Raw genomic sequence first — 25,524 nt, forward strand, 5'->3', positions numbered from 1 at the left:
AGTCATTGAGGTAATTACTATAAAGTTATTGAAAATTGTCTACTTTTATGGACATAAACCACATCTTCCTTAGCCCCACACTAGGCAATCGGGTAATGATTTTGAATGTCTAGTTTGAACATTGTAAATGTTGGTTTCATGCCATGAATATTTCTTAACCTTTATTGTGTATTTATTTTTACATTAGGTGAGAAATTCATCCACACTTCTCTTCAGTACGTTGATCACAAGAATATTTGGAGTTAAAAGGGGAAAGGATGAACTTTCCAAAAAAAATAGGTAAGCTTCATCTAACGCTAACTTTACTTTTTTACAAAATATTGTCCTGGGGCTTCCCTGGTGGCACAGTGGTTGAGAGTCCGCCTGCCGATGGAGGGGACACGGGTTCGTGCCCCGGTCCGGGAAGATCCCACATGCCGCGGAGCGGCTGGGCCCGTGAGCCATGGCCACAGGGCCTGCACGTCCGGAGCTCCGCAATGGGAGAGGCCACAACAGTGAGAGGCCCGTGTACGGCCAAAAAAAAAAAAATTGTCCTGGCCAAAAATAATTTTTGGAATTTTGCTTACTTTTATAGATTCATCTAGAGCATAAAACTATAAGGATATTATGGTAAATTAACCTATGCTGCCAAATTCTAATCCCTTGGGCAAAAATATCTACTGTTTAATAAGTGGACCTTTCAAAGCAGCAAAAATATATATATCAGAGTAGCAAGGGCTGAAATGTAGAGCTTGTTTCTCAATGCAACAGCTAAAGTTCGTTTTTTCGTTTTGTTTTGTTTTTGATTTACATCTTCTTCATGTATTCCTGAAATGTCCTATATTGCTTTTTCTTGATGTGTCATCAGGTACTAGCTTGTGCAATATCTTTGTTTTTATAGTAACTGGAAGTTTAAATGTTTATAGTACACTCATCGGGACATGTCCCAGATTACTTTTACATTAACCTCTAACCAAGGGGAGCAGTTACGGATGTTGGTCACACAGAATAAACAATGCTTTTTACTTTTAGGTCTTCGGTGTTATGTTTACTCTCTAAGACATTTTCCTCTTAAGGTTTTTTTTAACGTCTGAGAAAAAAACTTACTGAAATATTTTGATAATGAGTAATTTTTAGATACAATGCACAAGTTCTATTTGTTGGTTTTTAAAGAAGAGAAGCTTTGAATAGCTGTTGCTTTAGCACTTAGGAGGGTTCAGTGTTAGTCTAGTGGCTTGCAGTTGTTAACACTAGATGTCACTGTCGCTGCATGCTTAATCATTTCTTAACTTCATTTACTATATCTGATTTGGCCCAGTGGTCTTTCTCTTGATGCTCTAGAGATAAATCAGGCCCTATTCCTCTCCTGCCTAAAAAAGTTGATGATCACACTTTTAAGTCAGGTTTTAAGCTCTTGTTTATTAAAATATATTTTCTTGTGATGGAACTAAGTCTTAGGAATGAGAAAATATCATGAAATAATTTTATGATGTACCGTTGGTAAATCTAATGAAATCTACTGGTAGTTCTGAATTGTTATTTAAATTGCTATTTATCACCCTATAAAATTCAATAAATATTTAAATAGAAAGCAGTTGGCTGGAAGTGTGAATTCCTTGAGTATACTAAGGAAATACTAGAGAGTTGTTTTTTTTTTAGCTGAGTTGTATTTCTAATGATGATAACATTATTCCTTTGAAAGGTTGATTGTAATTTTTACTATTTAGCTGGTTCCTAAATAAATTCTTCTTGTCACTAGTTTGAAATCACTAACACTTGTTTCTTTTTAGCTTTGCTTATTTTGTTAATAATTCAATAAAGTGCTAAGGTTTAAAACAGTTTGGTCATATTATAAGGCCATGATAAATAGTGCATAAATAAAATATGATATGAGGTTATCAAACAAGTGAAATTAATGTTTAAAACTGAACTCGAAAATGAAGAAATGCTTTTTTTCCCTTTTACTTTTTATGAAGTGAGTGATTCTTGGATGTGTATACAAATTTTACTTTATACAGGAGAAAATGATCAGATTCATTTTATGTAGGCTGCATCTGAAGGAGGGTGGAAGAATAGCACAATGAAACCACACCGTTGTAATCTCTTTGCCACAGCTTGCTGATGTGAACGTCCATTATAAATTCATTCCTCTTAAATAGGAAAGGTTACAAAATATATAACTTTCTTAGAAAGAGGGAAATAGAATATTCATATAATTGTTTTGAATAAAGCTGAAAAGTGAAATGAAAGTATTAAAAAGTTAATTATTTTTAATGTGATAAGCATTTTTGGTAAGAGTTTTTATTTCAATAACCTGAAGGTTGGTATATGTCATTATATATACAAGGCTTCTGTTCTTTGTTTAACCCTTAAAGAGTATACTCGGCAGGACCCACTAGATATGCTCTGCAAAACCTTTAGTGTCTTAAACTTGCCATTATTTGTAATGATTCTTCTAGCTGTAGTTTGTTTAATTATGTCACTTTTGGATGAAATGTTTATTTACCTGTCCACTACAATATTAACTCCCTGTGGGCAGAACCTTTTGCTTCTGTTCTGTGTATGTATCATGGGTGCTGTAAGAATGCTAGTAATAATGATGTCTCGTTGGTTGGTTACTCAACCATCGAATAACTAAACTCAGCCAATGAGACCTCATAGGCCAGTGAAGTCTACTTTCACAGCCACAGATTGTTCTGCGCACAGTCTTACAAATGTGTGGTCTTGATCAGAAGGGAACTGGACAGAAAAAGAACATCTGCCTTTCCCATCGAGTGGAAAAAAAGTCTATCCTGGAGTAAACAGACTTGGTTTCTAAGCATTTTGCTACCACTGGAGATGACCTTAATAGACTCCCTTACCCGCTTTGCACTTCAATTTCTCCATCTATAGACCAGGAATAATAAGATCTGTGTTCTGTACTCATAGGGCTATAGGGAGAATAAAACAAACTAGTAACAGTTCATTTTCTTTTAAAATATTGGAAGTCCTATGCAATTAGAGATGTAGTTTGCTTTTTCTCTGTTACCACTTCTATTATTGTACTCATCTCATTGTCTTACAGTTCCCCTGTGCTTTTGGAGTACAGGGTCAGTAACTTATCCTTATTTTTGTATACCTGGTGCCTAGCATAGTGTCTGGCATGTAATGGCCAGAAATACTTGCTTACTGAATAAGCAAATTTTGTTACTAGATGAGAGATGAGAAATCTGGTTTCTCCTCCTGGCTTTGTTGCCATAGACCTGCCATAACCAACTGAAACAAATTAGTTAACCTGTCTGGGCCTTGGTTTTCTCCTCTAAGATAAGAGATTTGGACTATCCTTGAAGTCTCTTTATTTCTATCAAATACTAAGCTAATTAAAAAAATATATATATATATATACTAAGCTAGGCTTTACGTAATTGTTACTAGAATTATGAGTTTGGTGAACTGCTATGTTCCCGGTGCCTAGAACACAACAGTACCTGCTTGGTAGTAGGGACAAGAAGTTCCCGTTTCATGTATAAAGAAAAGAGCAGAGGTTCTGCATCCGCATTTATAAGTATATAGAGTATGCTTGAAATGATTGAACTCTAGAGCTCACTAGCCTTGTTCTAGATGTGTCTTTTGGATTATGAAGAATGAGAAAACATGTTTTACTTGTTTGTTTTAAATAATGGTATTACATTTAAATTTTCTAAAGCTCCTTTCCTTTCTATTTATTACCCCCGGACTGACTTGGCCCGACAGAATGAGTAATTGATCCTTTGTATTGATAGAATCAGAAGCTACTCAGCTCTGTGATGTGGGGAGTGTGCCGGGCATTCCAAAATAGCCTCCATCTGCACTGTGAGTGGGCTCACCTTGGTAGTTCCTCATTCCTTACAGGGCAGGAGCTAAACCAGTGTGATCTTTAACTGTAGGTCTTTCCCTTTAGCCCCTTTGTGTATTAACCTTCAACTGTTCTATTCCCAGGTAAAGGACAAATATCAATATACATGTAGTAGTCTGAAAAGCTTTATTTTAGACTTTGCCAAAGCTTCATACAGGTGCTCAGTGTACAGAGTGTTCTATAGCTCTTGCTCTCTCTTCATTTTAAATCAGTCAGCCAATAAGAATTCGTAAGCATTTGTCATGAACTCAATATTGACACAGTAGAGGAGTCCATGAGAAATATAAAAGGTGGACCTTGTTCAAGGAGCTTACGCTTCAGCTCGGGAAACGAGAATTGTCATCTGCTGTGAAGCAGATACAAATAGAAGACAGCATACAGTGATCAGCTACACAATGTGGTCTGAATAATGGCTGCGTTAGAAATTCACTAGTGGGAGAGTTGAGTGGAGCACCTGGGGGGACTGTGATTCTTGTAAAGCTTTGGGGAACATGGAAACAGGTAGGTTGAAAAAGAGGAACAAAAGAATAATCTTGTTTTCAGTGTTAAGTACAATCTCAATTCTGTCTTGTTAGAGAGAGCTCATATTCAAATTAATAGCCTAGGATGATTCAATACAGTTTAAGAGGAAAATGTTTGTAAAAGGATCACCAGGTCTAAGTAAAATTATTTATAATGACTATGTTAGGAGATGTTAAATTGTATTTGTTTTATTTTCCTGGGTATAAATAACAGAGAATTGCTTTAGTTATTTCCCTTAACATCTTAGTGGTGTAGGTCTGGAAGGATCCTCTGAGGGACATCTAGTCTAGTCTAGCCCCTTGCTTAGAGACAGATTTTGAAGCAGTTTCCAGACAGATTGGCTTCTCTCCTGTTCTTCATGTTTTCTAGGAAAAGAGATTCCACAAGTTTTTGTGGTTACCCACTCCATTGTTTAGGAAAGAATTGGATTCTCAAAACTAAAATTGGGAGCTGTAGGGCAACTAGGTTTTTAAATTTTAGAGAATGTAATTATTAGAATTCAGAATAGCTTATTTGAACTACATAGTAGTTTGTAGCAAGTGCCTATTTGGCCAAACTGAAGATCAGAATTTTCTTTTGACTGTGGCCAGGATAACCTTAACATCCTCAGACCCAGTGGGTTCTCGTCTTCTCCACTTAGCAAGCATTTATATTGCATTTTCACTCTGGGCCCTCTGCTGGGCACTGGGATCCAAAGATGAATCAGACATACTCTTGGCCCTAGGGAAACTGACAGTCTAATGAAGAATATGGCAGTTACCTGTGGCGCTAGAGTCTCTATTCCACTTGTGTAAAAGGAATGGAGAAGTGAAGGGAGATGGCATATCCTTAGCGCCTACTTGCTTGCTTGGCATGTGCCAAATTCTTTATAAGTGTCTATTTCAGCCTTCACCACAGCCCTGCAGAGTAGATAGAGTCTTTCTAATTTCACACAGGAATAAACTAGGGTTGGTGAGATTGAGCTATTTGCCCGAGGTCATACAGCCAGAAAGTGGTAGAACTAGAACCCAAATCCAGCTACATCTGCAGAGCACATGCGGATTTATCCACCGGCACACACAGCCCCTTATGAGCAGTGAGTCATTTTTGAGAGTGTGGCTTTAGATTTTACATCCTGAGACTGTGGGAAATGAGGCACTTCACCAAAGTCTCAGTGTGGAGCCGGGACTCTCACATCTGCCATGTGGCAAGTTGATTTTAAGACCTTTTCATTACCCCCAGTAGGATATCAGTGTGGCCAGTGAGCCATTTATTTACCTACAAAACTCTGGTATTTGATGATAGTTTGGTGCCGTGCTATGGGGAGAGGATTTGGGGGGTTTGTGATCATCTTTTTCTATTGTATGATGTCTTTTAGGCTTAACCTAATGTTTTTCCAAATCTCTGCTTACATTTTTCGTTCATATATTTAATGATTATTATAATAATAACCATTATTATATTAGTTTTTATATTTGAGAGGACATAAGCCATCCAGTCCCATTCTCATTTTGCAGATGTGAATATTGAGGTGCTCAAGGTCACACAGCTAGTGCTGGAAATAAAGTTAATGGTTACTTTTAGCTCACAGTAAGCTCAACTAGAACATTTAAAAATTTTAGCTGATTATTTATAAATGGAGTTTCTATTAGCAACAATAATACTAGTTTGGATTCAAATAATTTGAAATTAAGCTAAGAGCCCCAGTGTTTTGATACGGTCTGGAGGTATCATTCATGCATTTTCCACAGTTGTTTACAGAACATTCAATCTGGTTCTTTAGGCAGAGTAGGTAAATGTGTATTCTTGGAGACTGAGAAGTTAAGTACAAGTCTTGTGTAACCCTTGTTGAGAAGTTCTTAAAATCAGAATTAAGTCTATTCTGACACTTTGGCCTACTGGAGAGTTTCATGTTTCAAGTTTTTGTTCATTCTTAGGTTCATGGATCACAGGTAGGAAAACCACAAATAAAAATTTTAACCAAAAAGAAGCTCTTAAAAAGAAATATGTTCATGAACTTGAAGTGGGAATTAGTCATTGTGTTCTTAAATATTGACTCTTGCGGGGACGAAGTAATCTTTGTTCCTAAGTACTGCTTCAGGCCATTGCCTTCTTTAATAACTAAGGCATTGTTGCTTTAGTTTGAGCATGTTCTATGGAATTTTGGCAATGCGTGCATCCTCTTTCTGCATCTCAGTAAAAGCATGAGTAAATATTTTTTCTTAGCTTTGGTATTTTTGTAGCTTACATTTTATATGAACCAGACTAATATAATGTAATACCAGGATTACATAATTTAGGACGTCAGGATTTCTTCCAGGACTATGAGATAAAGTCTTCATTTATCAGGGGTTTTACAAGCAGTATTTGTTGCTCATTCAATACCTGCAGAGAAATACCACAGAGCTCTTTTCCAGATGAGAAAATGGAGTCAAAGAGGTTAAAACCGGAGGGAACAGTTTCTTTAGAACTTGGATAATATTTCTTCTCTATTCAGAACTTGGTCCTTATAACTATTGATTTTAGTAATGGATAGTTTAGAAATTCCAGGAATTTTGAACTATTCTTGTTACACACCAAACTTTTAATAAAATACAATCAATAAAATTTTTTCATTGAATATTTACTATGTGCCTTGCCACTCTAATATGTACAAAAGTAGTTTATGACATGGTCTTGGATTTCAAGGATTTTATCATTTACTGAGAGAGAAGACCAACATGTGAGCTAGCTTAGGAAAAATGAGTCTCAAACTCTGATAATGTCAGGGGATGAGGGGGTCAGAGGAGGATGAGGTTGGGCTTCGTGCAGGAGTCAGGCTTAATCTGGATTTGAAGAAATGGATAGGATTTGAATAGGTAAAGAGGAGGATGTTGCATATGAGTTTATATAGGCATGAACAAAGATATCGAGGTTGGAACACATGTTGTATATGTCTGAGAAAGTTAGAAGATAAACCAGACCAGGACTGAAAGCACATGATGGAAATATTCATCCGTTCATCCATTTAGTCATTTATTCCTAGAGCCAAGGATTCACTGACCATCTATTCTGTGTAAGCACTGAGCCATGTGCTGGGGCTATATCAATGAGTAAAACAAATAAGCCAAGGAGCCTGGTTTGAATTTTACACAACATTATGAATCATTTATAAGTTTTAGTATTGGAGTGTTCCATGATAAAGGCATTGTTTTAGGAATCAGTTGAGAAGTGATTGCATTCTGTGTCCCCCGCTGGTAGTATTGGAGAATATGATGCAAGACCCTGGAAGAAAGTTACGTAGGAATAACTGATACTCTCTGTAGATTATTAAAGCTCGGTTCCAGCTTGGTGTGGTTCTTTTTCAGCATTTATTCTTTTTGTTACTTCTAAATTGAGTAGTGGCTATATTAGAGGGGAATATGCCTTATGTTTTAAGGATTACTAGCTTCCTCAAGATTTTTATTGAAAAGTAAATTATAAAGTCAAGTAAGTTTTGGAAATGCTGGATTAAATAAAATTTTCTTTATGACAGGACTTCTCAGAACATTTAATATGCTACAGTGGTTTTTGTGACTCTTCAAGAGTGGGAGGTAACCTGCAGTATTTCCCCAAGTTAAAGAACTTATATCTGGGGAATTTATATCTGGGGAAGTCCACCAGATATAGATTTAAAATGGTATCCTGGCATACAGTAGGTGGTAAATAAATATGAATCAATGAAAATTTCATAATCTTAGACCTTTTAAAATCTTATATTTAAAGTGCCTCTTTGGGGACTTCCCTGGTGACGCAGTGGTTGAGAATCTGCCTGCCAATGCAGGGGACACACGTTTGAGCCCTGGTCTGGGAAGATCCCACATGCTGCGGAGCAACTAAGCCCATGCGCCACAACTACTGAGCCTGTGCTCTAGAGCCCGCGAGCCACAACTACTGAAGCCCACGCGCCTAGAGCCCATGCTCCGCAACAAGAGAAGCCGCCTCAATGAAAAGCCTGCGCACCACAACAAAGAGTAGCCCCCGCTTGCCACAACTAGAGAAAGCCCATGTGCAGCAGCAAAGACCCAACGCAGACATAAATAAATAAATAAATAAATAAATTTATTTTAAAAATTAAAAATACATAAATAAAGTGCCTCTTTGGGAGAATGAACTTTATATCCTAAATCAGTTTCTTCTACCATTTTGTCAGAAGAAGATAACGTCCGTTTCCCCAAAGCCTTGATCATTGATAATGGGGGAAATAGGGCCTACACCTTGGTTGATGATCAGCAAGGTCAGTACCAAGCCCATCAGGGTGTGATGTATATATCTGTGTGTGTGTGCGTGTTTGTGTGTGTGTGTTTGTGTGTGTGTGTGTGTGTGTGTTGGAAAGGCAGGTAGGGAGAGGGGAACAGAACAGTAACCAGCTTTGAAATATAATAAGTAAGGCCTTAGGATCTACTAGGATGGCTGAGTTCTATAGCTTTGGTCTGTATGTCTTGCTAGCAGCATACCCTGTTGTTGTCCTTCATCTCCCAAATAACAGCTCCATTTGTTAATATTTAAACAGAGGCTTGCAAGAATTCAGACTTGAAGCAGTTAGAATGCTTTTGGCTGCAAGTAGCAGAAAACCCAAATCAAAATTTAAACAATAAGGAAAAGTTATTATCTCACACATAACCAAGAAGTTTTAAGGGGGATTGATTCGTTCCAGGTTGATAATGTCATCAGAGACCCAGGTTCTTTCAGTTTTTTGCTGTGCCATCCTGGATGTGAAGGCATTGGCCTCAGGCAAGCGTACTTCATGGTTTCAAGATGGCCGCAGTTCCAGCCATCACATCTAGATGCAGTAGATGCAACATTCAGTGGCCTTGTGGCATCCCTATTCCTTTTTGAGAATGACAGCACCACCTCTGGTATGTGTTCCCATGCTGTCAACACGACACTCTACAGACTTTCCTTAACATCTTTTTGGCAGAGTTAACATCTTCGTATGCCCCAGCTTATCCCTGACAAGGGAAATGGATCCACCATAATTAGCTTAGACTAATTAGGATTCTCCAGTTGGAGCTGGGGTTGGTGTCAGCTCTCCCTGAAGCATATGACTACTCAGAGAAGGGTGAATACCCAGCCAGAGTCAAATACTGTTAAAGGAAGGATGGGATGAGGGAATGGATTTCTATTAGGTGACTAATGATGTCTGCTTCTACATTCTTCTAGGGTATCTCAAAAGCTGTGAAAATGTTTCCATTTCATTAGGAAGATAAATAATAATATATGTAGTATTTTAGCCTAATAGGAAAGTGTATTTTTTTCCTTTATTTGTGCAATTCCTCCATATAATTTTTAAGATATATGAAGTAGTAAAAGTGTCTGGATATGTGGTTCTGTATAATTCACTTCTGAAGGCAAGCCTTCATTATAAAATTTTCGCTCAGGAACAAAGTTTTGTCTTCACACATGAAAAAAGTTTTGTAGAGCTTTAAAATAGAGATGCTAAATAAAATACAATGACTTTTCTAAGTCAGAAAATGCTACTCTGCAATATGAAATATCTCCCTGATTCATAGCTAATCTCTAACAAGCTAACAGAATGTTAACATTGTTTTTTATTATGAACTCTAATTCACTTCGGAGTTTGACCTGTATATTACAACATTGATTTTGTTATTGTAGGGCCAAGTGGTGTGAAGTCAAATGATCTTTCTAAATTTATTGGAATTGGTACTTAATTATTTTAATTTATTAACCAGAAATCCCTATTCTATTTAAATTGGACATAGTATTTTAATGTTGGGGCCTCTGAATTCAAATTAGGCCAACTGTCTTGAACAATCTCTCTTTCTCTATCTGCCAGGTTTTTTTCTTTTCTGTCTTTCCAAACTGTTAGCGTTTTGTTCTGTACAAACTGCCTTTATAGAAGTGGAACAAGAGGCTGTCTAGGTCAGGGCAGACCAGCCCGGCTCAGCAGAAGATGGGGTCAGACTGGCTACCTTTGACAAGGATCAGCAAGTCTGATCCAGGTGCTAAATCTTGGACGTCTAGAATTTTCTACTCTATAAACACATTCCTAGAGCCATCCATTGCTCCTAACACATCTTTGTCTTCTGTTTATCTCTATGATGACTCTTGTGAACAACTGATTTAGATACATATAAATGGTCAGTTACACACTTCCTCCCTTTAATTCACTTGATCCCCATTTTCACCCCCTACAATCCAAGCCCTCCTTTTAGGCCACTGGTTTCATTTTTATAGTTGGTGGTCTGTTTAGATGGTCCAACATTTTTTTTCTTCATCATTTATTCAACAAACATGCTTACTACGTTCAAGACTGAGCACTGAGGGGAGTATAGACATTTATAAAATATGGTCTATGTATTTGAAGAATAGTGGAAGAAGTGAGCTAAGACTTGAACTCAACTGTAGTTCAAGGTGGAAAGCCCTGAGTACTCTGTTAGCTCCTTTCCTCTCTCTTGGGGGAGGAGCGTGCATGTGCCACTCCTCCCATTTCCTCTCTTCCCTGCCACTGCGTAAGTGCGCCTCTGCAGAGCTCACACTCTTCACACACTCATCCTTTCTAGACCGTTCCTCCTTCCCATCCCAGTTCTTCTACCATTTAGGCGGGAAAGACTCATGTGACCATTTCTTTATCTTGCCTTGGTTCTATCTGTGGGACAAGCAATGATTCAGATCATGACCAGTAAACAAGAGGGCAGTATTAGTGATATGCATCCCCTATCTGTATTTGGAAATGAAATTCTCTGTACTAAAACAGTGTCACTGGCCTCTGACGGTGGTGAACGCCCCCATTTTCCCAGAAACACACCATAAGTCATCATCTCTTTCTCCTTTCTGCTTTTAATTAAGCCAACTTAATTTTCCTTAAGCTTCAACATTTTAGGGAAGTGAAAGAGAACTTCTCTTTCAATGGTGTTCTCTTGCTTCGATTAGTTACTAATACTGCAATAACATAGGCTTTAACATTTTATCATTGTAAAAGTATAGTGTTTCAAAGGAGAAGTAAATATATTTTCTGTGGGTTATCTGCAGTGCCACTATTTATAATATTTATGTCTTTGGAAAATGTATTTCAATTGTCAGATGATCATTTATAAGTTGTAGCCCTTTCTACAGATGGACATATCATTCTCAAATACTTGCTTGTTCTTTTCCTTCATGTTTTCAGCCCTGACTGCCTTCAACATTGTGCTGCCATGCACTGCCAAACTGGTGGGTTCACCCATGGAAATTGAATTCCAGGGGATTCATGGCATTTTCTATGGAGGTTTCTTTCTCTAGAAATGTCTTCTTGCCCCCACCCCCAATTAAATTGAAATGTAATGATCTTTCTTGGTTTTGTGTATAATACCACTCTTTCTAGCATTTTTTTAAAATGTATTTTTATTTATTTATTTTTTGGCTGTGTTGGGTCTTCCTTGCTGTGCGTGGACTTTCTCTAGTTGCAGCGAGCGGGGGCTTCTCTTCGTTGCGGTGCGCTTCTCATTTCAGTGGCTTCTTTTATTGCATAGCACAGGCTCTAGGTGCATGGGCTTCAGTAGTTGCGGCGCACAGGCTCAGTAGCTGTGGCGCACGGGCTTAGTTGCTCCGCGGCATATGAGATCTTCCCAGACCAGGGCTCGAACCCGTGTCTCCTGTATTGGAAGGTGGATTCTTAACCACTGCGCCACCAGGGAAGTCCCTCTAGCATTTTTAAGTAGTATTCCTTACGATGGACAAATCGTGGTTAACTTAATAATTCTCTTACTATTAAACATTTAGTTTTCCCTTAGTTTTTAAAATATTTTTAATAATGGTGTGGTGAGTATCTTTATTTTAGGAAGTATTTTAACATGTAGGGTTATTTCTTACAGATAGATTCTCCTTGGTGTGATTTCTTGGCAACAAAGTAATATAACTAGTCTTCAGATTCTTTTTATATATTGTCAGATTTGTTAAATTAATCTTGAAAAACAGTTTCCCCTTGTCACCTTCTTACTCAGGGATTTTCATTAGTTCTCTGTTGCCCATGGTCTAAGGTCTCTGCCCCTTTGATTAGCCTTTGTGCTTTTTGTTAAACCTTTTTTTGTTTTGTTTTAACCAACTCTCTACCATTGATCATTTACAGTCCATCTTATTTTTCCACACTATGCAAAGTGGTACAGGGAATAACCTCATACATTTTAGCTTCTCCCATTTTTTTGGATTATTTCTTTAGGATAAATGATCAGAAATGGAAGTACAGAGTTAAGGAATATAAACATTCCATGAAACTGATAGCCAGACTTCTTTTAAGTAAGATATCAATTTACAAATTTGCCAGCACATATAATCTTTCTAGTAGTGGGTATTATTCTTTTTTTAATGCAAATTTAAACGAATGTATGTGGGGGGGAATTACCATGTTGTTTCAATTTATATTGCTTTTCTTACTAATAAGGTTGAACATTTGCCCACATTATTTGTTGGTTAATTGTATTTTCTTCAGCTTAGCTTTCAGGGCCCTATATAATTTGAACCTGCCCTTTTCACCTTATCTCCTGTTAGTCAAACCCACAAATATTTATTAAACTTCTACCAACAAATACATATACTCTAATCAAGCTAATCTGCCTACCGTTCCTTTGAGATTTTCCTTTTTGTTGCTTTTATTCATGCTTTTTCTGCTCCTAAAATGCTTGTCCCTTCTCATCTACTTATCGTATGCTGATTTTTCCCATCCTTTGAGATTCAACCTGAATCTTTTTTTCCTCTAGGAAGTTTTCCTTGACCTGACTATGGCTTCCTTGAGAGCAGGGCCTGTGTCTGATGCCCCTTTTGGCCCCAGTGCCTTGTAAAGGGTCTGCCTTACATAGGAGGTAAAGAAATGATCTCTTGATGTTGCTAAGAAAATGCATGTTGAGTTAGGCAGCTCTAGATTTAACTTCTGGCTCTGACTTTGGGCAAGTTTAGTCCCTTGAGCCTCACTTTCTTTATCTCAGCATCATCGTATACTGGGGATGATACTAGGATCTGCCTCCCAAGTTGCTGTGAGGAGTAAGCATGGTAATGCTCATAAAGGGCCTGGTGTAGTGACGCTTGGTGTATAGGAGGCTCTCTTTCAGTGGGAATTGTTTTTAAATTAACTGAACGAATAAACTGGTCATCCCAGCACTCACTGGTCTCCCTTTCCTTAGGCCTCTTCCTGGTGTACCCCAAATGACGTGTGCCGTCTCTTTCTTGTGTTGGTACTGCTTCTTATGAATTAGTTAGGTACTCTCAAATCAATTCCAGGTTCTTAAGGGGAGGGATTGTGTTTTAAGTTTGATGTATATCCTAAAGCACTGTGTAAATACAGATTGGTTAGGTATAGCTGAGTAGCTTTGGTAGCAGTGAAAACGAGGGCAAGGCAGTGATGAAGACCTCATTTTCTGTTTTTTTACTGAAACCTTTACTGGACCTTTGCTAGAAGAAATTATTTCTCCTAGGGCCTTTAAGAAATGTTTACTTTTGTTGCTTGTTCAGCCAAATGGAGTTAGTTATTCAGTAGAAAATGGTAAAAATATCCAAATAACACCACTGGATTTCACTTTTCCATATAGTGTTTCAAAGTGTTGTATTCATTAATATTTGTGAGAAACCTATGGTTAATACCACAAGAAGTCATAAACTAAACCAGATTTCCCCCTTTTTTAACTTTCACATGGCTTGGATTAACAACAGTGTTACTCCCTCATTTACACCTGGGATTTAAAAACCCTTCTCAAAATGCTGAAACAATGATTCATATTTAGTCACCATGTGACTGGGTTATTTTCATTTATTGAAAATATAAACAACAAAAAACATCCTGGATAAAGAGCTCCATGTATTTTAACTAGTGACAGATGCTATGATCTGAATTTCTACTTAAGTCAGACATTTTTGACATACACCTCAAGCCTCGCAATTAAGCTTTATGCCTTTCCAAACATAACAGTTAACCAATAAACCAAAATATCAGCCTGGTCTGGCTTAGCTCAGCGGTCTTTTGATTTCTTCCAGTCTGTTTGATGTGGAGGCTTATTGAGATTTATCTATTGAGCTGTTCATAGTTTGTAGGGCTGAGAGCACTGGTTATATTATATAAGATTCCATTAGTGACAGTAGAGTGTAGACAGTCTCTACGGTGTAGATAATTTAGTCAGTTGTGCTGGTCATGGTTTTGTTGAAATTTTTAAGACTTTCGTCAAGATTTTTTTTTATTAATTCTCAGTGATTTTTGTTATTTCCCAGTTTATACTGTGAGCCTCAAAACAGATGTAGTTTGATTGGTTCAATTTAGTAGAAAGTTTTTTAACTTTCAGTAGAAATCTCTATGTAGATTGAAAACTTTTCCACTTATTTGGACCAGTTTATCCACAAGGGAAATAAAAATTTAAAAAATACAGTAATCAATTATAAATACTTGGTATATGGGGAGTCAGATATCATTCCATTGTATTGTTTGTGAAGGTAATAGCATCAGTATACCCAACTTTATAACATAAAAGCTGCAAAGGACTTTCATATACTTATGTCATGTAATCCTTGTTGGAATACTCAATAAGTATTATTGTCCTCATTCTAAATAACACACTTGGAATTTATATTATTAATTTGCTACATGTCTCATATCTAGTATGAAGCAGAGCTGGTGGTCAAATTCAGATATGACTCCTAATCCAGTTATTTTTCCATTACATTAAAGCTTTTTGTTCTGTAATATACAATATTTCTAAAAGTAACAACGTCCTGTCAAACAGCTTTCCACTGGTTTTATCACATCCTCTTTCCTAAGAAGTAGATTAAAATTACTCATATTTACCCTGCTGGAGATAAGAAAGTAAGATCATATTGGAGAAATAATAAAACTTATTCATTCTTTCTGCCTCAGTTGCCACATGTATCGAATGGGGGAAACAACTAGCACTCACCTCACAGGGCTTTGGGGTGGAGTAAGTGAATTAATACATGCAAGGAGATTGAGTGCCTGGCATAGAGTAAATGATAATACATTTTGCTATTATTTCCATTCATTTACTCAGCAGTGTTTATTCACCCGTTGCTACATGCCAGGTAATGTGCTAGGTGTTGAAAGATAAATAAGTCAAAGTCTTTTCCTTTAAGGGTCTCACAGTCAAGGGAAAGAGACATACAGGAAAGTACACACCATTGGCATGAATGTTCTGTGTAGAGGCATGCAAGGAGAGATTTGGAAGCGCAGAGTAGGGATGAGGACCTGCTGTCAGAGGAGGCTTCCTATAAGAATCAGGGCCTGAGCTTGAAGGATAAGTAGAAGTTAGCCAAGAAAACAGTAAAGGAAGAAAAGGGAGCCAGGAGGACAGATGACAGTGGTAAAAGGTTGGTGTGAACACGTTTGTTCAATCCAGGATTTCTTGAAGACTCTAATATGCTGATAGGTACTGTGACGTTCCAGTCACAGTGTAGTTACTCTCTTAAAGTGTTGAATTATGGAATCCTTTTTATGGAGTAGTTTATGAAGAACTATGTTTTAAGGAACACACTTTGAGAAACTCTGGATAAACTGGGTGGTGAGAGATGAGTGCAGGTCAGAAAGAGGGTAGGCAAGGACAGTGGAGAAGGGCATGTTGATTAGAGATATTAAGACAGTCCGTTTAACAGTATTTAATGAAAAATGAGGAGACCACAGAAGAGGAAAGATAATGAGATGATGGCAGATTTGGGGCTTGGGACAGTGTCTGGGGCTGATGGTGCCATTTACAGAGGTGAAGATTTAGGAGGAAAAACAGATTGGTGATGGATGGGGGACATACTGAGTTCAGTTACTGTATCTGTTTTGAGATGCCTGAGGGACATCCAGTGGAACATATTCATCAAGCAGTTCAATATCCTGGGTCTGGAGCATATGAATGAGCTCTGGGCTGGATAAAGGAGTCGACCGTGAGAGATGGTATTTTATGCCAGAAAGTGAATGAGAGAACCCAGACGGGTGAGGATAGACTCCTGGGGGCATCACTGTTTAAATGATGTGTGGAGAAAGAGGATCTCTCAGCAGAGATTATTTCGACAGTCTGATATTCTTTGGGACATGTTTGTCAGTTCCCCTGTACCCCCCTTTCAAGGTCCATGAGTATTTTATTTTGTTTTGTTTTGTTTTTTTTGGAAAGTGTCTGACTCCACCCATGCAGGAAATCTACTCTGTGGGCCACTCCTCCCAAGAATCTGGGTAGTTGTAGAAAGAGGCACTTCACCCACACCCTAAGCTCTCTGCCCTGTGAGATATTCCGCCCAACCCTTCTGAGCCCAGAGGGGGAAGGTGGAGCCATGTTGCACTGTTAAGTTTTTGAGTGTGAGGTCCTTCAGTATAACTGGAAGAATCATGAAAGAGAAGTATTCCACTGGATTAAACAAGTTCAATGGATTTTAATTTTCCTGATAAACTATTATTAAGAAATTGTTTTGGAGATTTACTGTCTGAGTAGGATTAGCTAACCTACATTTTTCATTTGGATAAGTGATTCTTTAATTAGAAACCGAGATTTAGGGAATAGTTTCCCATTGCTTTATATAGTGTAGAGAAGGTATGTGAAAATGCCAAATGAAGGTTTTCTTCCTGATAGCGAGAAGCAGGGAAAACAAGAGGAAATTATGATATGTTGAGGGAAAGGATTCTGTTCATCCAGCGTGCCTGCTTTTATCTTCAATTCTGCAAGTCTCTGCCGGCAGTTTTTTGTTTTTTGTTTTGTTTTGTTTTAATTCCCTCTTCTTGTGCGAAAAGTTGCATATTTCTGGCAAAATGTTCATTACTGGCTAGGGGCGCAACAAGCAATCCTTTGCCAGAGAATTAAGCAAGCAGAAGTCTGTCAAAACAAATATTCTAGTTTGAAAATATAGTCCTGCTGGGGGAAATGGGGAGGGGCGGATAGTGGAGGAGGCCAGGGTATGTTCTAAGGCTGAGTATTTATTTCGTAAGAATTCTGTGTTCTGAAAGATTGTTGCTGGTAGGAGTGCTGAAGAAAACAGGATTTTGGTACATTAAACGTACTGATGAGCAAGGATGGACTTTCTGGGGATTTTTGGTTTGCTCTTGTGTTTGGTATTTAGCTCTCATAATGACAGCCTTCGCTAAGAGTGAAACATTTTGATAACAAATAGCCTTTACATTTAATTAAAGAGGCATTTAACAAAACTTATGTTTACATGGAAGAACTCTCAGTCCTGAGGATATTAAAAATATATAAACAAACATACACATAAACACACAGTCCACTTCATAAACATTTATTTGGCTGGGAAATGCCAACTTTTTATAATTTCAGTCTTAAAAGTACTGGCCGATTGATTCAAAAAAGCAAAATTTGTTTTTTATTTTTCTCCCCAACTTTTCCTTGTATTTCTTCCTTGTTACTTTAAAAGAAAATCATTTCACAGAAAAATGATTATATATATTGGATAGATGCAACGTTTTGAATTTCTTTGCCATAGAGTTGCCTAAATCTGTTATAAAGTTGCTCTTCAAGTTGGAGAAACATAGGCTGACATTTGTGTTACTTTCCACTGGGATAGGGGTGGGATTAACTTTATTAAGCCTCAAGGATGAAAGTCCTTGCACACAGAAGTGGATTTTGAAGATTTCCTGACCATATATCTGCATATAACTGATGTTATTTTTTGAAAGAATTTAAAAAATAAAAGGTACTGCATTGTAATATTGAAGTAAATGATCGAACAGAATGTATTCATAATAAAGAGAAGCCCTCAAAATATTATTAATGAAATACAGACCGGTTTATTCTTATCTCCTTTTGGCAAATTTTAGACGTGCTACCATAGGCAATTCAGGAAACACATACATGCCTTCTTCTAGAGCAGTGGGAGGAAACCCTCCTCTTTGATTCTGGGATTTGATATACTTCAGTTACTGGAAGAAACATTAATTAATGTACTTAAAAAAAAATTTTAGTAATTCAAAAGAATAAACTTTTTTCGAGGGGTTGAAAAGATCATGGTGCACCATTGGAATTTGCCTTCAGTAAATGTAACATTTGTTTTCGAAAGAATTATAACAACATACTTAAATTCCAGAACAGTAAGCAAAATAGCTTAAGTTCACTGACTTGAAAAAACATTCTTTTATACTGCACGGTTCTAAAATAAATACTTAAAAGAAACAGAGAGCAAGCCATTCTATCTTGGATTTCATTTTCCTTCAGATAGAACAGCTAGAACAAACATTCTTGCTAGTTAACATTGCCTGTGTTTTTATGAAGTTAATAACTGACCTGTCAATCACGTCCTATATAAATACGGTAGTTGAATGCTTTCTGCTTTAGAAGCACTTTTATTTACAAGAGCTGCCAGCCAAGATTTCCAAAGGACTCCACGGGCTGTTTGCTTTGATCTGTTTTGAGGGCTGGTCTCTTTATACCTGTTGGTTTGCTATTTATGATACCTTTGTGTAATCAGGTATGGGGAGAGCAGATGTGCAGAATAAACACGTCTTAAGGAAACCAAGGCTCAAGAGAAATCGTGTAATTATGCACCAACAGCTTTAAAGAGAGAGAGAGAATATTTTCTTAAATCAACTTAGCTGCTGTTATGACGAGAGAGCAGATGTTGTGGTATTCACCCCAGAGAAGGAAAAGATTCTCTCTTAAATCTCAGTTTATAATGAATGGAGGTGGTGTGTTTATCCCCACCCTTCAAACTGTTGCTCTCCTTTAAATTTGTAAATTGCTGAGATGTTGCAGCTCTTCTCAGTTGACTTTGACCTTTGACCTTTTTTCATTGCTCCTTCCCTGGGAAATGTTTACCACATGTCTCTATCCAAATAATCAGCTCTCTGTGGGAAGAGTTACCTTAGCATTTTGAACTGAAAATGGCTTTTAACATTTAAGGCAGGTTTCAGAAAGGGATGGCTTTTTGTTGTGTGTTTTATGATTTTGATTTGGGGTCCCCCCCTCCCTGTACTGAGGGGACCTGAAAGCCAAAATCATCTTTGTATTCTCCCACAATGCCAAGCATAGTGCCTCTAATAGCGTAAGGGCTCAGTAATGAAAGAATGGCAGAAATTAAGAGAAACCCAAGTCCTTCAGTCTTGTTTCCAAAATGATCTGTTGATCATTTGGTTTCTTTCATCTTTCAATTAAATGTTGCCCTAATAATTCCTCTGCGTTATATTTACATATTGCTTTTCTCTAGGAATCTGAATGTTTTAATACATTGAAGAGATTAACTTCTATTTTACTTTTTTATTTAACTTTACTTTAAATTGGAAAGCTTCCCCTACCTTTTTAAACTAGAAAATTTCCCCTCACCCTACAGTGCTTTTGGAGGGACTGCTTTAGAGATTTCCAGGCAGTTGTTGTTCCCCCCTACTACTTTGGGAAATTCTCTTTATACTTTTTCATTCATATTGACAGTTTTTGGTCGGCAGCTTTTCCTGTTGTGACACTGGCAGGAATCTTAGACTTTCTATGGAAGAGTGCCTGAACATGTCCTAAGATTTAGAAAGCAGGTCTTTTATTAACCAGGGTTTTCTCCTTGCTTTCATTGTTGCTCAGAAAACTTTCAAAATCCAGTGTCTTTAACTGATATGATTGCTATTTATTTGGTTCCTTGTTTATAGTTTTTATTTTTATCTTTTTATGTTTTGCTTTTTCTTCCAGTTTTATTGAGATATAACTGGCATATAGCACTGTATAAGTTTAAGGTGTACAGCACAGTGATTTGACTTACATACATCAGGAAATGCTTACCACAGTAAGTTCAGTAAATCCATCATCGCATATAGATACAAAATTAAAGAAATAGAAAAAAATTTTTTTCCATGTGTTGAGAACTCTTAGGATTTCCTCTCTTAACAACTTTCATGTTTAACATAGAGCAGTGTTCACTGTATTTCTCATGTTGTACATTACATCCCTAGTATTTATTTATCTTATAACTAGAAGTTTGTACCTTTTGACCACCTTCCTCCAATTCTAACTACCCCCACCTCTGGTAACCACAAATCTGATCTCTTTTTCTATGAGTTTTTCTGTTTGCTTGTCTTTGAAGTATAATTGACCTACAGCACTATGTTAGTTCCTGCTACACAGCATAGTGATTCAGTATTTCTAAACATTTCAAAGTGATCACCATGATAAGTCTAGTTGTGCTGTCACCATACAGGTTTTAAGTGCTCGCATCTATATGATAATCAAAGTATAAAATGCAGCCTGGAACACTGCATTTTCAGCCTATTCAGCAGCCTTCCCCAGATGATCACTTGTCAGAGTAAAAGCATTTTGTAAACTTGAGGGTAGATTAAAGCTTGGCTTTAAACTCTGGGCTCCGTCTACACAGCTTATGGGGTCAAAGGTGGGAAAGTCCTGGGGTCGCCTGGAGCCAGTGAGAGTGAGCGAGTGCAGTCGTGTTGCCTTTGTTGAGGCACACGCCTCTAAAAGGTATGAAACGGCCCAAATTACATTTGAGCATCCTCAGGCCTTTGATTGCAGAACCTCTGTTGGAAGTTGAGCGGCACAGGGCAGCCCAAGATCAGGCCAGGGAAGCAATCAGGAGTAAATTGGGGTCAGCCATGCCCCAGACACCAGGGAGGAGACCGCCTCTCCAAATGATGTGCACAGGGACAGTTTTGAAAGTCCATGGTACTGCTTAGTTGGCAGATTAGCAGAAGGAAAGTCCCCTCCAATATTTTCATTTTGCATTCGTCCAAGGCTCAAACCTATAATTAAATTTTCTGAACAAAGACTTCATTAATACACACCATCCAGATTGATGACTAACAGCTCTTCCTTCCAGGTCCATAAGAAAATCTGTAACGCTTAATGCAAAAATAAAGACCCTAGTCAGGTTTGGGGGGAGGGTGAAGTAAGGTGTAATTAGGACTGGGTTTGTCTTTAAAAGGTCATTTTCAGTGCTGTTGAAAATGAACCTTTCAGTGGTTGCTGCATTTACTCAAGTATATGTGATTTACTGAGTGATCTAAAACTTAGTCACAGTGATATTTTATTTAAATATCTGTGAAAATATGCTGGTCTTTAAACTTTTGGAACATTGTTGAGAAAAATTCTCTCTTTTAATTCTATTGTGTGGGCAGTGTAGACTTATGTAAAAATGTTTAGGACAGACTTAAACACAATTCGTGTTACTCGTTGGCCAAAACTTAAAGTAGCTTTCCAGTAGTTGAGAAATCTGGTTGAAATTCATTAGCTTGGCATTCAGGGCCTTCCAACCTGCTCTCTACTGGAGGAGTTTTTTGCTGTAGCCTTTTCCTTTGTCCTCAGGCAGGCCTTACACATCTCTGCCTCCATGGTATCCTCGTGCAGCCCCACCTCCTGCACATACTTGCTCCTCCTTCAAGCTCCCCACGCCCCTGGGAAAGGGGACTCCTAGCTGTCCTTCAAGGCCAAGAGTCACCTAGACTAGTTTAGGACCTCTCTTCCTCTGCATTTCCAAATCTGTCAGCCTCCTGGTTGCCTTCCCTCCTGTGAAACTAGCCTTCCCTGAGCATCCCTTTGGAGGCTCTCCCCTCTGCTTTGGTCTCCAGAGCCCGGTTATGCCACTCTGTTGGCTCTTACCACACCAGTCCTTCAGTCATGCTTTGTTTTAATTTCTGTCTAATTTTTTAAACTTGATTTTAAGTCCTTGAGGCTTAGAATTGTATCTTCTATGTGCTAGTGTCCTCCAGAGCACTTAGCTTACTTTTAAGCACATGTTTGTCCCTTGGTTGATTGATTGGTGCATGTCTAGGCCCAGGGCTTGATCGTTAGCAGTCAGTAAAGACAGCGAGCTATTTTCAAAACCACTGGGTACCTTTGTACCAGGTTTATTTTTTTGGCTTGTCAGCTTGGTAGTGGAGATGTCAGGCCCAGTTCTGTCCAGAAAATCTGTTTTCCAAATCTTTGCATGAACAGAATGGTGTTACAGTCACACCCTGGAGCAGTTTCACCTGGGTACTGCCAACTCTTTCTTATGCTGACTAGCTGACCCATGTGGAGTGTTCCTCAGATCTCATTTCAGCTTTCTGAGATACTTTTATTCTTAATTAAAGGAAAGCTTATTTCTAAGACCTTTCTTGAACCAAAGGCAACTGATTATTCATTAAATGTTTACTTTCTTGACTTTAATTCACTTCAGCGGGTTATAACTCAGGTGGGGATTATGCCTTGACAGTGATCTGACAAGGTCTTTGTTCATGGTAGTTATTGACTTTTCCAGTATGAACCGTTTCAATGTAGCAGGAAGCCAGCATCCTGGTGTCTGAACCATATAAGGAACTGGCTTTTTAAAAATTTTGTGTTTTGAGTTTGAGGAAGAGGCAAGCTGTGCCAAGTTGGGACTTTCGAGACTTCAGTGCTTAACTCATTTGATCTAAAAATTACTGGCAAAATTATTACTTTTGCGAAGTATAAAACCAACTCTCAGAATAGCGAATGCCCTGATGTGACTGACACAGCATGCTTTAAGGCTTCTGAAAGCTTGGGCCACACTCTAAGAAGAGATTTTAATAGACCAGTCTGAACCCAGTGCACACAGTAGTCAACCCTTCACATTTGTATACTGCTTTTTGACACTCCTGTGTTTATTCATTCAACAAATAATTTTTGAGCACCAGCTAGGAGCCAGGCATTGTTCCAGGTTCATGGGATACAATTATGAGCAATCACCAAATATTTCACTTCTCTGTTATTTTGAATTTTGATTTCTAATCTGTTTCCTCTAACTAGAATGTTAGCTCCTTGGAGGTGGATCTTCGTCTCATTCACTGCTCTATCTCCAGCACCTAGAGCAGTGCCTGACACATAGCAGAAGCCCAGTAAATATTTATCAGTTTACAAGTCAAGTTCTACAGTGAGGAAAGGAAGGGTTGCTGCTGTAATGGCACATGGGAGATACATGTCATCTGGGCTTGGAGGAATCCAGAAAGACACCCTAGAGCAAGAAAGATAATGGCTGAGCAAAAGGATATGCAATATTTACTTGGGAAAGGGCAGGTGAGGTAGAGGGTGACCGCTCCTGTGCAGAAGTCTGGGGGTGACAGTGAGTCATCACAACACACGATTGCTGTGCTGTGTGCAAGGGAGGCGTGGCATGAGATGAGGTGATGACCTTGTCTGCCAACTTGAGGACACAGGAGCAAGGAGAGTATTTTAAGCACAGGTGTAATGGGATTAAATTTGTTTTAGTTTGATCATTTTGGCCACAGTGTAGAGAACACACTGAAGCTGGATTAGGAGTAAACGTTGAAGATTGGGAGATCAGTTTGTTTGAATAGCTTTGTTTGTTAGGATAATGTAGACTAATGGTACCCAGACATTTGGACTTCATGAACCAACCAAAAAAAAAGGACATTAAAAAACATCCCACTTGAATTAGGAGATTGGGATTGACATATATACACCAGTATGTATAAAATAAATAACTAATAAGAACCTGCTGTATTAAAAAAATAAATACAATAAAATTTAAAAACAAAACATCCCACTTCTCAGACTCATTTCATAAAATAAAGAACGTTTTGGGACTTCCCTGGTGGGGCAGTGGTTAAGAATCTGCCTGCCAATGCAGAGGACACGGGTTCAAGCCCTGGTCCGGGAAGATCCCACATGCCACGGAGCAACTAAGCCCGTGCACCACAACTACTGAGCCTGCGCTCTAGAGCCCGTGAGCCACAACTACTGAGCCTGCATGCTGCAACTACTGAAGCCTGCGTACCTAGAGCCCATGCGCCACAACAAGAGAAGCCACCGCAGTGAGAAGCCCGCGCACTGCAACTAAGACTAGCCCCGGCTCACCGCAACCAGAGAAAGCCTGTGTGCAGTAACGAAGACCCAACGCAGCCATAAATAAATAAATAAATAAATAAATAAATAAATAAATAAATAAATAAATAAATTTATTTTAAAAAAATAATAAAGAAAGAACGTTTTAACATACATGCCCACAAATACACATACACTACACTCACAGGAGAATCTCAAATAAATGTTAGATATTTAAATGTAATACGTTTAGCTCTATGTATATTGCCCTGGTTTTTCTCATTTTCCTCATGAATGGGCACCTATGTGGTCTGATATTTGTAAAGGTGATCCAGCCTAAGGAAGAAATATTGGTGATCTGAATTAGAATAGTGACAATGGAAATTGAAAGAAGTGAACAGAATTAAGGAATAGGAGGCAGAATCAGCAGAAATTGATGATTTCTAAGTACTTTCAGATCTCTTACCTCATTTGATGCTAACCAGATAACATAGGTACGTTAGGCATAATTATCCCCATTTAACAGGTGAGGAAACTGAGACTTGGAAGTTAGGTGACCTAGCTGAGTCACATATCTGAGTAACAGCAGAATTGAATCACCATTAAAATGGTGTGGAACTCTGGATATGTGGCTCCCTCACCCCACCCCTTTTTGGTTTTTTTCAAATTTCAGGGAAGAAAGGAAAAGGAATTGTGGGCTCCCTGTGAGTCATGTCTTTTAGGGCGAAACATATGATATTGTCCAACCTTAGAATAAAACAATATTTTAGTGATGACTGATTCATCCCTATTTTGCAACATCATCCATTACCAATCCATGAACTTGAATAACCCTATTTAAATTAGGCCAGAGGAGACTAAGAGGCTTCTTTGGCTATATTTTCATTTTTTTCCTGTGTTACCCTTTGTCCTTTCTATAAATAAGCCTTGGCCACCCTATTTATGCGTTTCTGTTGGGGGAGTGAGGCTTTGTGTGTAAGAATATTTATTGCCCACCACCTGGTTTGTTGTTTTTTTCCCTTTTCTTCCTTAGTGTGCTTGCAGATTAGAGTTATTTGGTGCTATATGAATTTTTAAAAGAATGGTGTAGACTTTATAATGGACTACCCCTTGTTGAAGGGCAAAGAAAGGAAGTGGAAGTAAATACAAAGAACAAAATTGGACTTAAAGGAGGAAAAAATGAAGCAATAACAATTTGAATCGGACAAAAGTAAAAAATGTATTAGAAAATATTTGTGGGCAGTTCCCTGTAAATGGCTTTATAAACAACATTTTTGGTCTGTAGTCATAAAATCCTCTGACCTACGAAACACCAATTTAATGGAATTAATTAAAAATAAGGTGGAATGCCAAAATTTACATATGAAAACAATTAGTGACTGTTCCTTCAATTAGTTATTTTTATTTAGTCTTCATATCAACCATTTTTGTAAGCTCCTTGTTCTCTGGCAAATTTGGAGA

The 25,524-nt window shown here is 38.0% G+C and overlaps 1 protein-coding gene across 10 annotated transcripts in view; it reads left to right on the forward strand.

Annotated features, from left to right (window-relative positions):
- Positions 1-25,524, forward strand: part of THADA (THADA armadillo repeat containing) — a 313,009-nt gene that overhangs the window by 94,573 nt on the left and 192,912 nt on the right. For all 10 annotated transcript variants that reach the window (XR_003794967.1, XR_003794966.1, XR_003794968.1 and 7 more), the window contains one exon: positions 188-279. Coding sequence is in view for 7 of the 10 variants with exons in the window: in XM_029232473.1 (XP_029088306.1) it covers positions 188-279 (92 nt within the window). In the remaining 3 variants the exon portion in view is untranslated. The remainder of the gene's footprint in view (positions 1-187; positions 280-25,524) is intronic.

This window comes from Monodon monoceros, unplaced genomic scaffold (assembly GCF_005190385.1).
Source record: "Monodon monoceros isolate NGI ecotype Baffin Bay Population unplaced genomic scaffold, NGI_Narwhal_1 Super_Scaffold_19, whole genome shotgun sequence".
In the NCBI taxonomy this organism is placed as follows: Eukaryota; Metazoa; Chordata; class Mammalia; order Artiodactyla; family Monodontidae; genus Monodon; species Monodon monoceros.